The sequence below is a fragment of the Tetrao urogallus genome, assembly GCF_951394365.1.
Source record: "Tetrao urogallus genome assembly, chromosome: 24".
In the NCBI taxonomy this organism is placed as follows: Eukaryota; Metazoa; Chordata; class Aves; order Galliformes; family Phasianidae; genus Tetrao; species Tetrao urogallus.
Window position 1 is genome coordinate 199694 of NC_136837.1, and position 15880 is coordinate 215573.

At 42.2% G+C, this 15880-nt stretch overlaps 3 protein-coding genes across 3 annotated transcripts; 1 reads left to right on the forward strand and 2 right to left on the reverse strand.

Annotated features, from left to right (window-relative positions):
- Positions 1–3187: 3187 nt before the first annotated feature.
- On the forward strand, positions 3188–5214 carry LOC306955182 (olfactory receptor 4M1-like; the record flags this gene model as incomplete). The annotated part of the gene is made up of 4 exons (XM_079546429.1): positions 3188–3193; positions 3450–3521; positions 4419–4919; positions 5041–5214. The coding sequence occupies 4 exons, from the start codon at positions 3188–3190 to the stop codon at positions 5212–5214; spliced, it is 753 nt and encodes a 250-aa protein (XP_079402555.1).
- A 2677-nt stretch (positions 5215–7891) lies between these two features.
- On the reverse strand, positions 7892–10533 carry LOC306955183 (olfactory receptor 4D9-like; the record flags this gene model as incomplete). The annotated part of the gene is given in 8 exon segments (XM_079546430.1): positions 7892–7951; positions 7955–8136; positions 8139–8247; positions 8253–8312; positions 8314–8379; positions 8381–8661; positions 9785–9825; positions 10514–10533. Coding segments are annotated over 8 exon segments (819 nt in total).
- Positions 10534–13774: 3241 nt separating this feature from the next.
- Positions 13775–14713, reverse strand: LOC306955185 (olfactory receptor 6B9-like; the record flags this gene model as incomplete). The annotated part of the gene is made up of 1 exon (XM_079546432.1): positions 13775–14713. One exon carries the CDS (start codon positions 14711–14713, stop codon positions 13775–13777), a length of 939 nt encoding a protein of 312 aa, XP_079402558.1.
- Between the last annotated feature and the right edge of the window lie 1167 nt (positions 14714–15880).

Here is a 15880-nt window from a genome sequence, read left to right on the forward strand (position 1 = left end):
CAAAGATTGCTGATAGTTCTGGGGGTTTTTTTTGTATGTGTGTGTGTGTTTATGTGTGTATGACAGCATTTAAAGCCACTGCCTTGTAACTTGGAGTTATTTTCCCTTCCTTTGGCCAATCACTGTAAACATCTCCTTCTCCCCCTTATATTGTTGAATTTGTCATGATATGGTATGGAATATTTCCCTGGTTAGTTTGAGTTGTCTTACTGTGTGCCTCCCAGACCCTTGCACAGCCCACAGTTTATTCACTTTGAGGACAGTGACAAGCAGATGCTGTGCTTATCTCTTTAAATGAGGATGTTACAGGTACACACACACCTATTTTTGATATCAGCATACAGCAGCAGGGTAATCAAAACCTGAAAAATCTAACTGCTCCGGCATTGTTAGAACATTAGCATGATATCAGCATTATTTTGGTCGCCAATCACAGCTGTTATGAAGAAAAACAACTCTAACCCAGCCAGACTGAGTACAACCGTGTACATAATAAATTAAGTAAAGGATCTCAATGATCTTTTTCCTCTGTTGATGATCATTTGAGAGAGAATGGCCTACAATGAAGAACTATCAACTAGACATGCAAATTATGGATTGCACATATGCTGAAGGGGGTCTAAAAGTTATGTTTTCATGTTTTCATCACTGTCTTACTCACAGCATGTGAGGCAAGTACACTGTAATCTAATTCCTGTGTGATGTGCAGAGCTCCCTCAAAATTTTTACATTTACAGGCAAAGGTTGAAGTAAATAATCTCCTAACTACATGTCACAGCAAAACTTTCTCCTCAGCGGAGTTTACTATGTATTCTGGTTCTGCAGTGGGTGTATGTAACCGTGATTTTCACCACGATGAAAAATAAAGAAATTGCAGTTCTTAAATCCCAGTGTTTGGTGAAAGCTATTTAGTTACGTGGGAAGAAAGAAAATCAAAATATTGAGTCAGTGAAACGTATGTTCAGCCTGGGAATCTGTATTCCTTTCTACCTCGTGTTCTTTACAGCGTGTTAGGTATTTTCATTCAAAAGCAATGAAGAAGTCACCCATAGCCCTTTGCCAGCCTAACTGTAGCCATGTAGGTGTTGGATCATTAAGTCTGAGCCAGGCACTCAGATTGTAAAGAGAAGTACGAATCTCCCAGTCCTGATTCATCCGACTACTGATACGCCACCGGTGCAAATTAAAGAAGTTTTTTTCTAGGAAAGAGAGGAAACAAATCAACAATACAACCAATAACAACACATTGAGTTTATCTCTTTTACACTTTCTTGAAGCATGTCAGTGGACTATGAGAGCTCCCATTTAAAAATTAAGCTTGTAAAATATAGGAAATTAATGATACAAAGAATTCTAGAAACAACAGCTTTTCCATCCTGTGCATTTCCAGATCAGAATGCACAAAATATGAAAAGTCAGAGATTGGTGGTTCATTTGCACATCAGAAGCATAATTTATCAGTCATTTAAGCAAAATTAAACATGGAATCTTAAAGAAGTTGTAGGGGACCTCTACACAGCGCCTGGTACAGAGTAATTATCGAGGTGACTTATTGAGATGTGCCCCTCTAAAGAGAAGATGCAGCACAAAGGGTGGAGCGAGGTGGGAACATCGCAGTGAGATGCTGTGATAACACTGCAGAGATGGGAACTTAGCGCTGTGGAACGTTCGTGGTACTCACACATGCTCTGCAGACAGTGCATTATTAGCAGCAATCCAAAAGAATCTACAATTCACCTGCTTCATTAATTAGTGCTAGTCATTAACTTCGCGGTGAATGTTCTCATTGAATATGACCCAAATTTCTTAAGGAGGGGCTGTTCTGGTTCATTTGAGTGCAACTTGGTTGATGTGTTATTTGTGGATCTGTGATCAGTCTATATATTCTCTGTACTTATGGTGCCAGATTAGACATCACTGGGAATCCAAGCTCAGTTGCTCTCAGCCCCTCTTGATATCTAATGAGAAGCTGGAATGCAAGGGGGTTTATTTTCTAACATACTTTTTTTACCTATTAATGAAACACCTGGCCCAGGAATAATATATGTTAAAATAAATAATTAAGAAATAGTAATAAATAACTGTAAACAGTCACACACATTACGACTTTAATTGGGACCCATGGGTATCTGAGTTAGCACAGCTGTTTGCCATAATTATATGACCTTCAGCTTTGGAACCAAAAAACACCCGCAGTCCCAGCTGTCTCTTAAAGAGACAAAGAATATATAGAGTACAACAGAATCTCTGTCCTCTGGCACACAGTGCTCCTCTCCTGTCAGCAGGTGGCACGGACCGCGGCACAGACACCAGCTGCAGGCTTGGTGTTAGCGCTGACGTGCAGACAGGGCAACAAATGGGCCGCGTGGTGGGTCCAGAACGGGGGGGATCTTTGGTCTGCGCAAAGCAGCACGGGTGTGTGGAAGAGGAGGAAGACTTCAGAACACAATGATGGACCACCAGCAAAGGTCCTGAAATGGAGGTGTACATTTAAGCTGATGGCATGTTTTTGTAGGAGGTTAAAGCTGGGGTTGGTTTCAGAGATAAAGTTATGGTATGGAGTAAAGTGAGGAGTTTGAACAGCTGGGAGCTGTTGATACTTGGGGGGCACTGAGGAAGACAGTCAGTAAGCAGTGCAAGGACTGGGAGAGTTCAGGCCTCAGCTCTATTGTATTCACACATGAATGTTTATATCTATGAGCATGAGTGAACTCTGAATAACTAAGGAGGAAAAGTGCCTCAGGCCATGCTGTTCTCCTCCCTCCACTGGACGTGAAGATGTGGATGGCTCACCTTGCCTGAGGAGGAGGAATACTGCTTTGAACAGATGACAAGAAGGGTGATAATTAAGAAAAGAGACACATACTTATTTCTTCTTAAACAGAAGATAAATGAGGGTTAGTATTATTGAGATTGGACAAGAAATGAGTGATCATTAAATTCTGGTTAGACTACCAACACATTAATGAGACTGATAATGAATTTTCTTTGGTCAAAGCATGTACTTTGCAATTCTTTGACTCTGTGTAATAAGTCATTCTTCCTTTTGTTTAACAGTTCCCATTAAATACTGGAAGGAAATTAGGTATTGGACAACATGAACTAATTTATACACACATTAATTACAATGAGCCCTTCAACTGTCCGTGTAAGAAAGGATGAGATATGGGGAGCTGGTTTAGTGGGCATGGAGGTGATGGGCTGATGGTAGGATTAGATGATCTAAGTGATCTTTCCCAACCTTAACGATTCTATGATTAAATAAAAAATAGTAAGATTTTTTTCTTATTTCAAAGCATAATATAAAATTTATAGTTTCCAGTGTCAAAACCAGTTTCATTTCTCACTGGTCTCAGTAAGGGAAGTAAACTGAACCTGTTTTAAATCAGTGGCATTTATATGTCTGAGTATCTACTCCTATCACATTTTCAGTATGTTTCCTTCTCTAGCTCAACACTGCCAGCCATGCTACTAATGCAGTAGAAGTCATTCATATAAACACACCGTCTTTGCAGCAAGACGTAAGATGTAAAGAAAGATGTAAAAGAAGGGATGCAAAAACCAACGTAACTTTCTCGTGACTCAAAAGCAGAAAAAGAATTGAGATGAATGAGTGGATAAATAGACTTCTAAAACAATTTTGACTTTTTTATGGTCAAATGAATCACTGTTTCATTCAAAATGTATGAAAATGAAATTATTTGATAAATTCCATGGAGAATACTGATTTATTTTCTATGTTTGTCTTATTGCCAACTCTTGGCATATTAGTTTCATAGAGATATTTGGATAACTGACTTTTCTCCATATTTCCAATATTCTGATGACTTCATTGGAAAATTGACATTGTTGTGGGGTCTCTTTGAGGAAGAGTGGAAGTCTGCATATGATCTGAGCACCCTTAGGTCCCTTGAAAGACAGCTGGGAATGTGATTCTAGGTTTGAGCAATTTTAGACTGCAATTCATCTATCTTTGACTGTCTGCATTAGAATGAAATGTACCTTGGAAAGGTCTGCTTTGCTCATTTGGAGAGGTTGTATCCATCGCTAGTTCAGATCAAGATAGCTACAGTGTAAACCACAAAGATCAGCCTACTACAGGAGACTGGACTGATGAGTTAATCCAGGTATCAGTTCCTACTGTGTGGAGAAAACATGAAACATCTGATGATGTTTACTTTCAGTTCACAATTCCAATGCGATGCTCAAGATAGTGGGAATCTAGATGCCTAGCTTTCAAGTACTTTAGAATAAGGAGTTCTGTAAAACTAGCCAATGGTCAGAGTATGCATTTTCAGTAGTCTCAGTATACCCCAAGGTGCTTAAATATTGCAATATATTTGTACTGGTGTATTCATTACTGCCTGTTTGTCACGGTCTGGCAAAGTCAAAATGGGTGTAAATTATACTGTAGTTAGTTTGTTCTGTTAGGATTGTCCCAGACTCACAAAGTCCAATCAGTTCTCTTCTTCTTCTTCCTGCTGTTCTACATGATAATTCTCCCAAGCAACATCCTTATCATTCTCACAATTCAGGGCAGTTCCCAACTAGGATCACCCATGTATTTTTTCCTGGCCAATTTGGCGTTCTTGGACATCTGCTACTGTTCTGTGACCCCACCCAAAATGCTGGCTGACTTTTTCTCAAATCCCAAGACCATCTCCTACAATGCCTGCATGACCCAGCTTTTGTTTCTTGACTTCCTGGGAGCAGCAGAAGCTTTTCTGCTCTTGGCCATGGCCCATGACCGTTACATTGCTGTTTGCAAACCACTACACCAGGCTTTGAACAGGACTGCATGCTGTGCCCTGGTTGGAGCTTCATGGGGCAGTGGCTTTGTTCATGGCATCATTCTGTTTGCTCTCACCATCAAGCTCCCCTTTTGTCGCCCCAACATCCTGGACATCTTTGTGATGTGCGTCAGCTGGCTAACTTGGCCTGTGCTAACACACAGTAGAACTGCTGGCGTTCCTCAACAATGGAGTTATTGTCATGTGCTTTGCACTTCTCCTCATCTCCTACACAATCCTCTTGCTGAAGCTCCGGACACAGTCCACCAAGGCAAAGAACAGAATAACCTCCAGCTGTGTTTCCCACATCATTGTGGTTTTTGTCATGTGTGGCCCAGCTATCTACATCTATGTCTTACCCTTTCAGACCGTCCCAATGGTTGTTGCTGATGTTGCTGATGACAAGGGGTCATCTTCCCCTTGACTAATTCCATGATCTATACCCTGTGTAACAAGGAGATCAGAAGTTTGAGGTGGAAGTTGGTCTGCAAACACATACTTTGGTGTAGACTTTAAAAAAAAAAAAAAAAAATTAAAAATAATTGTTTCTTGATTTCTTAATGCAGTTTCGCATTTTTCTTAGGAAAAAATTTGGACTGTGCACTATGTAACAGCATAATGCACCTAATCAGTAACCTTCAAGAAGTCCTCTTCTGTCAGTCATGTAGTTTAGCTGCATGGTTTAAGATCAATGCTTAGCATTAGAGGGTCGATATTTTATGCATAATTGCTTGCCAATATTTTGGGATAATTGTAGTATGTAGATTTTCATTTAAATTGATGATTGTTTATGGACCTCAGCAGATCATTTTTCCTTAACCTAACAAGGGATTTTCATGAATTTGGTCAACTCTTCTCTCCCCTTATAGGCAGGACGTGACAGTTGTTGCTATGAAGTTGTTGTTAAAAATCTTCTAATTTTATTAGAAATAATTTGGTAGATGTTGAGACTTCATAAAACCATTGGTGGACTACTGGCTCAGGTACAGGCATGTTAGTTCAAGATTTCAGCTCATAGTTGAATTTTCACTATTGATGCTGCCTTCTTGTTAGACTCTTTCATGATTCTGCCATTTAATGAGTTGATTACTTTTCCACAAAGGGAGAATGTGCGGGCTGCTGGATGATCTAGCTTGTAGGCAGGCTTTGTTTTTCATGGAGAAACATTGCAATCTGAAATCAGAACACAACTACTAAGTAAAAATCAAAGACAATATAATCATAGACTTAGAGGAAATACTGATCATAAGCTTTATCTATACAGTTACAGACATCTGCAACACAGATGCAAATGTCTGAATTAGTCACTAAGGATTCCTGCAAAATTAGTAGGCATTTCTAGGGAGAAATTCAGCTAACTCTTTTTAAATTTCTACTTTGAGAAGTAGTAAGCCGTGCCTTAGACATTTTTGTCTTGCCCCTTGTACTTGCCCTGTAATCCACTTCTTAGTCTTGCTTTGAGTTGGAGTCAACCAAATAATTTATTTTTGTTAGGAAACTATGATTTTCTTACGGCAGTGTAACTTCTTTAGGCAGTGTAGATGCTGAGTGAAATATGGCTTCATCCACTAAGTTCTCCAGTAATATTCCAGAAGGCATTGCACCCTACAGGTCATGGTATTTTCAGTTCTCATGTAACACTGTTCATGGCATGCTGTAGATATCCAAATATATTTGCCTCTGAAGTATGTTTTTTTTTGTTAATGTTGTTCCTTAACAGATCTTCTACACATCATTTGACAAAAGACAATGTCACAAAGTCAAGAGTGCTTTTCTCCTAATGTCAGAAGCCACAAGCACCCATCCTTCCCATCCTGGGAGACTTCATCACCACTTGATCAAGTGTAACCTCTTAGCTATCACTCCTCCATTGCAGCATGAAACTAAGGCTACTGCGTCCCCTCTTGCAGTCCTGTTCTGATTCCCTGAAAGTGCACAGACTGCTCACTTCATCCAATAGTTCCTTCACTTGTAAGACAGTGCCATGACATAGCATGTCTCCCACAGGTGAAGCCACAATCTCCTGTATTCCCAGGAGGAGGCTTTGACTTTATTTACTGTATTTATTATATTTATTTATACATTTATTATATTTATTTACTATATTTATTATGCAGCATCCTCCCTCTGGAATTGCATCCATGAACAGATCTCTGATATGCTGGAGGACTTTCTTCAGTAAGGACTGGCAACTGAATTTAATGGAACATGATCACAACAATTCCAAGCAGTCCCATATTTTTTGGAGCATGATTGCTGTCCCTTTGGATCAGTAGTTTTGCAAGGCTTCTCTCAGCAGTTAGTTTTCAATGGTCTTTGGAATCTGGAGAAAGTCTCCCTTGACTGGAAGCTGGCAAACATCCCATTTTTCAAGAAGGGCAAGAAAGAAGACAGTGTTAATTACAGGTCCATGAGTCTTGGTGCCTGATAAAATTATAGAGATTATTTTGGGAGTTATTGAAGAACAGTTGAAAGACAGAGCAGTCATTGGTCACAGCTAACATGGATTCACAAAGTAAAAGGCCTATTTAATGAGCTTCATCTCCTTTTAAGGCAAGGTTACCTACCTAGCTGATCAAATAGATGTAATCTTTTTGGCTTTCTACAAAGCTTTTGATAATGTTTTTCACTGTGTCCTTAAGGACAAAATGTCCAGCATACAGCTAGGCAAGTACCTAATAAAATGGATGAACAATTGGCTGATGGATTGGGCTCCAAGGATTATAATAAATGGGTTTAAATCAGGCTGGAGGCCAGTCACTAGTGGGTTCCAAAGAGCTCAGTTTTATGGACAGTTCTCTTTAATATTTATATAAATAATATGGATGCAGAAGTCAAATGCTCACCCGGTTTGTAGATGATACAGAAGGAATGATGATCTCAGCAGTGAATGTGGTTTTCTCATGGAAATGTCAGATCTCATCTCTTCGGATCTGCTGTGTGGTTTCTGTATCCTTCCTGAGAGAGAAAGATTTTTCCCAGTGTTTTCCTGATGACATTTTTCATCTTAGTGTTTGAGTGCATCAATCAACAGATTAGCATTGGTGTGATCACAGTACAAATAACATGCAGTACCTGTCTATAGGGAATTTCTCATAAAGTCAAGCGTAGAAGACAATGAAGGGGGTGAATATTAGGCTCACAATGGTTATCTGAGTTCCTCAGGTAGACAAGGGTTTCCATTTTCCTTCTGTGATGCATGTCCTTAATTTCAAGATGACACTGCAGGAAATTGTCAAGATCACAGAAAGAACCATGAGAATCACTCCACCATGAAACACCATCTGTAGTCCAGCCATGTGGGTGTCAGCACAAGCCAGTTTGACGACTTGAGGAACATCACAGCAAAACTGCCCAGTATGTTGGGCCCACAAAATGATAGATGGAGAAGAAAAACAATCTGTATAGCAGAGTGAAAAATTCCACTAAACCATGCTGTTATCACCAATCCTGTGCACTCCAGTTTGTAACAGACAAGTAACGTGGTGGCTCATGGACGGCCACATACCTATCAACTGACATTCATACAAGGAAAAAAAAACATTGCAGCGGCAATGAAGTAGAAGAACATTTGGTGGAAATGTTCACTGAATTATGCTATGCAGAATAAAAAGACCTGACAGCAGTTTGGGAATGTTGACTGAAGAGAACTTGACACTGAGAAAAGCCAAGTTGCCCAATAGGAAGTAAGTGGGTTTATGGGGCTGGTGATCAACAACTACAGTTGCAATGATGGTGAAGTTCCCCAGCCAGGTTACTATACAGATAACAAAGCTGATTACAAACAGACTGTACTGTAGTTTGCAACTCTTTATCAGTCCAAGCAAGACAAATTCTGTCACAGTAGTGGTGATATTGTTCAACTCTGTTCCTGCACAGTGAATACAGCAACAAACATGTATATAATCATAAAGTCACAGAATCACAAATAATTTAGTTTAGAAGTAACCTCTGACTGGCGTCAAGTCTGATCCTCTCTTCAATTCAGGGTCAGCTGGAGCACACCTAGGGAATTTTTGATCTCACAGCCTGTTGGCAACCTGTTCAATTATATGACCAGTCTCAAGGAAAATAAATAAATATCCATAAAATTTAGCACATTCCCACAAGTATCTGTTGCCTTTCATCCTGTTGGTATATAGCTCCAGAAGAGTCGGCCTCCATTTGCTCTGCATCATTCTCTTATCTGTTAGTTATAAATAGCAAGAAGGTCTCCTCTTAACCTTCTGTACTTAAGAGTGAACAAATCTTGTTTGGCTTGTTGTTCCTGGCCAATTTCTCAATGTTATTCCAGGGAATTCACTGCCACTGTCCTTCTTGTCCTGGAGAGCCTCAGATTGGACACAGTACTGCAGATGGAATCTCTCAAGCACTAAATAGAGGGGTAGGATCATTTCCCCAGATCAGCTGGCTAGACCCTTGCTAACAGAGCCCAGGATGTGTTTTGCTTTCTTTACCGCATAAATACTTCCCTGTCTCATGTTCAGCAAATTCCCTAAGAATAGCAGCCTTCCCCTCCAGCATACTGACCACTTTCCTGAGCTTGATGTCCCCCTCAAACTCACTGTGATTGCATTGCATCTCAGCACTTATCTCATTAACAAAGACATTACACAGTACTGGCCTGAATACTGATCCCTGAGGGACACCACTAGTTAGTTCTCATCTGCTTAAATTTTACACCTTCTTAAAATCAGCAGCCCAGGCAATTTTCCATTCGTGCTATCACTCCTTTACTAGGAGTGATACACTAGGACCCCAGCTCCACTAAGCAATGAGAACAGACTGTCCTTACTCTTCCTTTTGCTTCAAATGCACTGTAAGAAACCTTTATTTTTGCATTTCACCTCCTTTGCAAGTTTCAGCTCCAGATGATCGTGGGCTGCATGTAATGCAAGAGCACCAGGGCTTCTGGGCAAGGTTTAGTGATCCCAAAGAAAATATGTAGAGGCAAATTAACATTCATCAGTTTAACAGAGAAGTACTCAAGTTACCGGGGGTGGTTGGCTGGTAGAATTTCATCAAGTCCTCTGTACTGGAAGAGGCCAGCCGGTAGAATGTCAGCACTGGGGCTTCCCAGCAGATACAGGTGTCAGCCAGTCAGCCAACCTGCAAGATGTCCACGCCACCCCTTAGTACTGTGGCCATATACTTAACAGCAGGAGACAAAGTGTTGCTGATCAACACAGTGTTCACAGAAAGCAAGGATACTTGGTCACAGCTGCAGAGCAGTTTCGTACAAACAAGTTTCTTCTAGCTACATGCAGAAGTTAGGGGCAGTTTACTTGTTTTCCCAAGCTAACAAGCCTCTTTCTCATGGCTTAGCTGCCTGTTCAGGCCACAATTTGTATTTTTCCACACACTCCTCTCCCACGTATATAAACAATGTCTCTGTATTGATCTGAAGTAGGCCATTCTTGCTTTTAACTTCTCTGTTGGCCTATTTGGTGTTTGAGCTAAGTCAGAAGACACATGTCCATATATGCTAGACTCCTTCTGCTTGGTTGTAGGAGATTATTCTTTTATATCATGTCTCAAAGCTCGCTGGTCTCCAAGCAAGTCCTGGGCAAGGGTTGAGAAATCCTTTGTCTGGAGAACGCTGATGGACAAAGCCAGGGGCAACGAGAGAGATAACCGCAGATTAATAGCCAGGAAGTGATCTTCTGTGTGGGCCTATCTGGAGGAAGACGTCCATCTCAGGAGGTGCTGCACAAGACTCTTACCGAGTGTCCAGGAACGCCATGATGGCAGAAGGATAAAAAGGGAACCTACAGCCATGAGGTTGAGGTTTTCTGGCAACAGATTCCTCAAAAGAAGAAGAGGTTTCTGACATGAGAAGCCTCATGACCTGCCTCTCTCCCTCCTGGACTTGCTCTGCGCTCTACCTGCATGCTGAAGAACAGAGGTGGCTGCCATCAGATTCCTCACTACAGGATTCCTGCATGCTGACGGACTGCTCTGGGCTGCTGCCTGAGTCCTGCTGCTTCCTCCTGGATTGGCTCTGCAACTCTTCCTGCTGCCTGCTTGCTGCCCCAGGCCGCCACGCTGCTGCTGCTCTCCCCCTGCTGCTTCTGCCTTGGACCTTCAAACGCTGTGCAGCAGGATGCTGCTGGATCCTGGTGGTGACCATCCCTGCTTTATGCCATTCTTGCTTCTTCCCTATCTTTTCTATCGCCCTCCTTCCCTTCCCCGTCTCCCTGATCAGGATTTATAATAAGCTGGTCGGACCAACATTTGAACCATTGTTTCTTAATCTCACACTGGGTATACAGATATTAAAAAACCTCCTCTCTGTCTTACAAATTGGAGCGAGACAGTGGTTTACTGCAAATTTGAATGAACTATTTTTCTACTCTAAAGAGGCTGCCCCTAAGATTAACAGGTTTTCCTGTGTCTCCTTATCCTCAAAGAGCAGTTTTCCATGGGGTCCTACCAAGCAGACACCTGAACAAGCCAAAACTTGCTCTTCAGAAGGCCGAGGATGTGATTATATTGTTTTGCTTCCTTACTCTTTTCAGGATTTTAAGCTTTGTTGTCTGTCGTTGCAGATACCAAGACCTTCACATCTTCATCTAGCTGTTTCCTTATTTCCCATCAAGATAGTAATAATAATGCAGTGGTAAATATTGCTGTAAATCACCCATTACCTTTCACCAGAGGGGGAATGCTCTCCTTGGCCTGTCTCCTCCTGCCTATGTACCTGTAGAACCCCTTCTTGTTATCTTTCACATCCCTCGCCAAGTTCAGCTCCATTTGCGCCTTGGCTTTCCTAATCCTATCTCTACACACGCACAACAGCCCTGTATTCCTCCCAGGATACACAACCCTGCTTCCATTCTCTGTGCGTTTCCCTCTTTTCCCACAGTTTCAGCTGCAGGTCCTTGCACAGCCACCACGGTCACCTGCCTCCCCTGCTAGATTTCTTCTGCTGGGGAATGGAGAGCTGTTGCACTCTCAGAAGGGTGTCCTTAAAGAGCTGCCAGCTCTGCTCTGTGCCCATGCCCTTAATAAGGACACATTTCCCAGGGGATCCCACTCAGCAGTTCCTTGAGCAGTCAGAATTTGCTCTCCTAAAGCACAGAGTCCTAACCCTGCTTTTTGCCAGGCCTGCATTCAATATCACAAGCTCCACCAAGGCATGGTCACTACAGCCCAGACTACTTCCAGTCTTAACCTCTCTGATGCTCTCCTCTGCATTAGTGAGCACCAGGTCGAGTAAGGCTTCACCTCAGGTTGGTCCATCCACTACCTGGACCAGGAAGTTGTCCTCGACAGATTCCAGGAATCTCCTGCATTGTCTGCCACCCGCTGTGCTGCTGTACCAGCAGGTATCCAGGTGGACACCAGTGATAAGTGGTATCCCTCAAAGGTCTGTATTGGTACTGATGCTATTTAACGTTCTTGTCATTGACATGGATAGTGGCATTGAGTACACCCTCAGAAAGTGTGCTGACAACACCAAGCTGTGTGGTGCAACCAATATGCTGGAGGGAAGGTATCCATCTAGAGGGACTTTGACAGGCTTGAGAGGTTGAGCTGTACAAATGTCATGAAGTTCAATAAGGCCAACTGCAAGATCCTGTGGCCGGACCATGGCAATCTCAAACGAGAATATAGAGTGGGCAACAAGTGGATAGAAAGCAGCCCTGTGAACTTGGGGGTTCTGGTGGATGTAAAGCTTGACATGAAGGCCCAGAAGGCCAACTCTATACTGAGCTTCATAAAAAGAAGCTTGGCTAGCAGGTTGAGGGAGATGATTATCCTCCTGAGGCTCCACCTGCAGATCTGGGACCCCAGATCTGTCTAGAGAAGAGAGAGCTCTGGGGAGAGTTGCTAGGGTTCTCCAAGACAGATGAGGAGGGATTCTTTATCACGGAGTGTAGTGATGGCACAAAGGATAATAGTTTTAACTAAAAGAGGGTAGATTTGGATTAGATACTAGGAAAAATTGTCACTGTGAGGGTGAAAAGGCACAGGAACAGGTTGCCCAGACAAGTTATAGGTGCTTCATCCCTGCAGATGTTGAAGGCGAGGTTGAATGGGTCTTTGGGCAACTTGACTACCTTGACTTCAGCAAGGTTTTTGACACTGTCCCATGCTGTCCTCATAGAAAAATTCACGAACTGTGGATTACGTAAGCAAACAATTGAGTGAATAGAAAACAGGCTAAAGTGTCAGACTTAGAAGGATTGTTGGCAGGGGCACAAAATCCAGCTGGAGGCCAATCTCTAGTGGTGTGCCCCAGAGGTTCATGAAGACAATCAGAGGGCTGCAGTTTTTCTTCTACTAAGAAAGGCTGAGGTAGCTGGGCTTGTTCGTCCTGGAGAAGAGAAGGCTTTGCTGTGGCACATCACAGCCTTCCAGTACTTAAAGGGAGCTTATTAACAGGAGGGAGACCGACATTTTACCTGTGCAATAGTGATTAGACAAGGAGGAACAATTTTAAATTAAAACAGGAGAGATTTATATTAGATTCTTTATTCAGAAAATGGTAAGGTACTGGAACAGGTTGCCCAGAAGATTTGAATACCTCAAACCTAGAGGTGTTCAAGGCTATTAGGTTACGTGATTCTATGATTCTATAAATAGCAGATCTTTAGGGGAAATGTAGAGAAAAAGTTATGGTCAGCTTAGAGATCTTAGCTCTGTATAATATTCTGAGACTAACAAACATTCATACAGGCCTAGGTAGCAAAGACACTGGGAGCAGATTTTGAGACCCATAGCTGAGCTCCCTTCTCAGTTTTGCTCAGTTGTTAGGTTCTGTTCCCCTTGCCACTTGCTTTCCTCATGTGAGATGATGGGCTTTCCTCCGTGTTCTCTCTGCTTTTCTTCAGGATCTGTCACATTTTTTAGATTTCAGAGGTGAACATCAGTAAATTTATCACAACCTGTTACATATTACTGTTGCACAGTGGAATGAGAGCCATGGTGGAATTTTATAGTGAATGAAGAAAATTCTTGCAAATCTCCACCTGAAATTTCTAGGAGAAGATGTCCCTCCAGCATGTTGTTTTCCTAAGAGCAATCTTGAATTCCTGATTCCTCAGACAGTAGATGATCGGGTTGATGAGCGGTGTTAAGACTGTGTATATCACAGAAACCAGTTTGTTGGAGCTGAAGGAATCAATAGGCTGGGGCCTGGCGTAGATGAACAAGGAGGCTGTGTAGAACACCGTGACCACTAGAAGATGAGATGCACAGGTGGAAAAGGCCTTGTGGCGGCCCTGGGCCGTGGGAATGGCCAGGACAGCAGAGATGATGCACACGTATGAGGCCACAATCACAGTGAGCGGTGCCAGGAGGATGAGCAGGGCTAGTAAGAAATCCATGAGCTCAGCTAGTGATGCGTTGGTGCAGGCGAGCTTCAGCAAGGGGGACACATCACAGAAGAAGTGGTTGATGATATTGGGCCCGCAGTAGGTCTGATGTGAAATGAAGTAAACCTTCCCTGCAGAAATCAGGAAGCCACTTACCCAGGAGCCAATAGACAGGTGGGCACAAAGAGTGCAGTTCATGATTATTGGGTAATGCAAGGGCTTGCAGACAGCCACATAGCGATCATAGGCGATGGCAGCCAAGAGAGTGCACTCTGTGCAGGCCAGTGCCAGGAAGAAGAACAGCTGGGCCATGCAGCCTGTGAAGGAGATGCCTTGGCTCTTAACCACCAAGCTCACAAGCATCTTGGGCACTGTGACAGAGACATACCAGATCTCCAGAAAGGAAAGGTTGCCCAGAAAAACATACATTGGCTTGTGAAGCTGGATATTTGTCCAGACAAGCACAACAATCATTACATTTTCTGTTACTGTCAGCACATAAGCCAGGAAGAATACCAAAAAGATCAGAAGCTGGATCACTGGTCTACCTGGAAAACCAACCAAAATGAATCCAGTCACGTAGGTCTGGTTAGTTGAGGACATGCTGGTAATCCCACAGAAATTGCTGTGAACTTTGCAGAAGAAGAAGATGTAGCAGCAATTTGAACATTCACTCAGGCTGGCTTATAAGCACAGACTGGGAGCAGAAAATCTTTGTTTATAGCAAGAGCTGACTGGATTAAAAAAAAATTAAAAAAACAAAAAATATGTTAGTTGCAATTAGATTTTCATAATGAAAACCAAACAAAAGTGAGACAAAAAATCCCAGCCACCAATGGTAACAGTACAGCAGCTTTGCAAACTAACACTGGGAATTACAAGAATCTTGACCGGTCGGTAATGCGTACTTACATAGAGGTACTAGAGGAATTTTCCAAAGTAGATAACAGGACCCTTTCTGGAAATACAATTAGGATCATGGTCAAACGAGTGTCAGTTATATTACTGATCTAGGCCTCAAGTATCTCACGATATGAACACAGCACAGTGTCCTACATGCTACTTGCAGGAACGAGTGCAGTGGTCAGGATGTATGTGTGTGTTTTGTGTTCTTTGGTTTTACATGAGTTTTTTGGCCAGTCTCCACATTTCTCCTCATCCAGAGCTCCACCAGCTATTGTTGTATCACTGTTCAGGACATTGAACTTTAGTGCCTCTGAGCTTTTAGGGACAAATTTAATTGAGCCATGTCATTAAATGTTAAGTCACCCTCATGTGAATTATCAGGGCATCTTCACAGAGTGGTTCATGTAAATGGCTTTAATGTAACTTTTAAATGTAGTTGCATATCTTCTATTGCTAGTCTTTAAGATCGAGACAGGACCTGTTTCTGCTTGAGTTAGGGCAGTTAGATCTCCCAATGAGTAACAATTAATACAATCCTTGGCCTCATCTGGCCCTGGCTACGGTTCTGGTTAGGAATGAATTAAATATTTCTGGATGATGTTGTCTATGTGGCTTACACTTACGCTGCTTTGTATATAATTAAACAACTGTAATTGAAACATAGACACCTGGCATTACATAATAGTTATTGCACTGTGGGGACTCACGGCAACATTGAGGCATCTGTGCAGAGTGAGAGCAGTTTTACCTGACAAAGATATCTTAGTCACTTGCTTGGAATTAACAGATACGACACAAATCCTGCAGAAGCTCTGTGGCTTTCCAGAGCAGAGCTGAAGGCCTTTCAGTGTACCTCAAGAGATC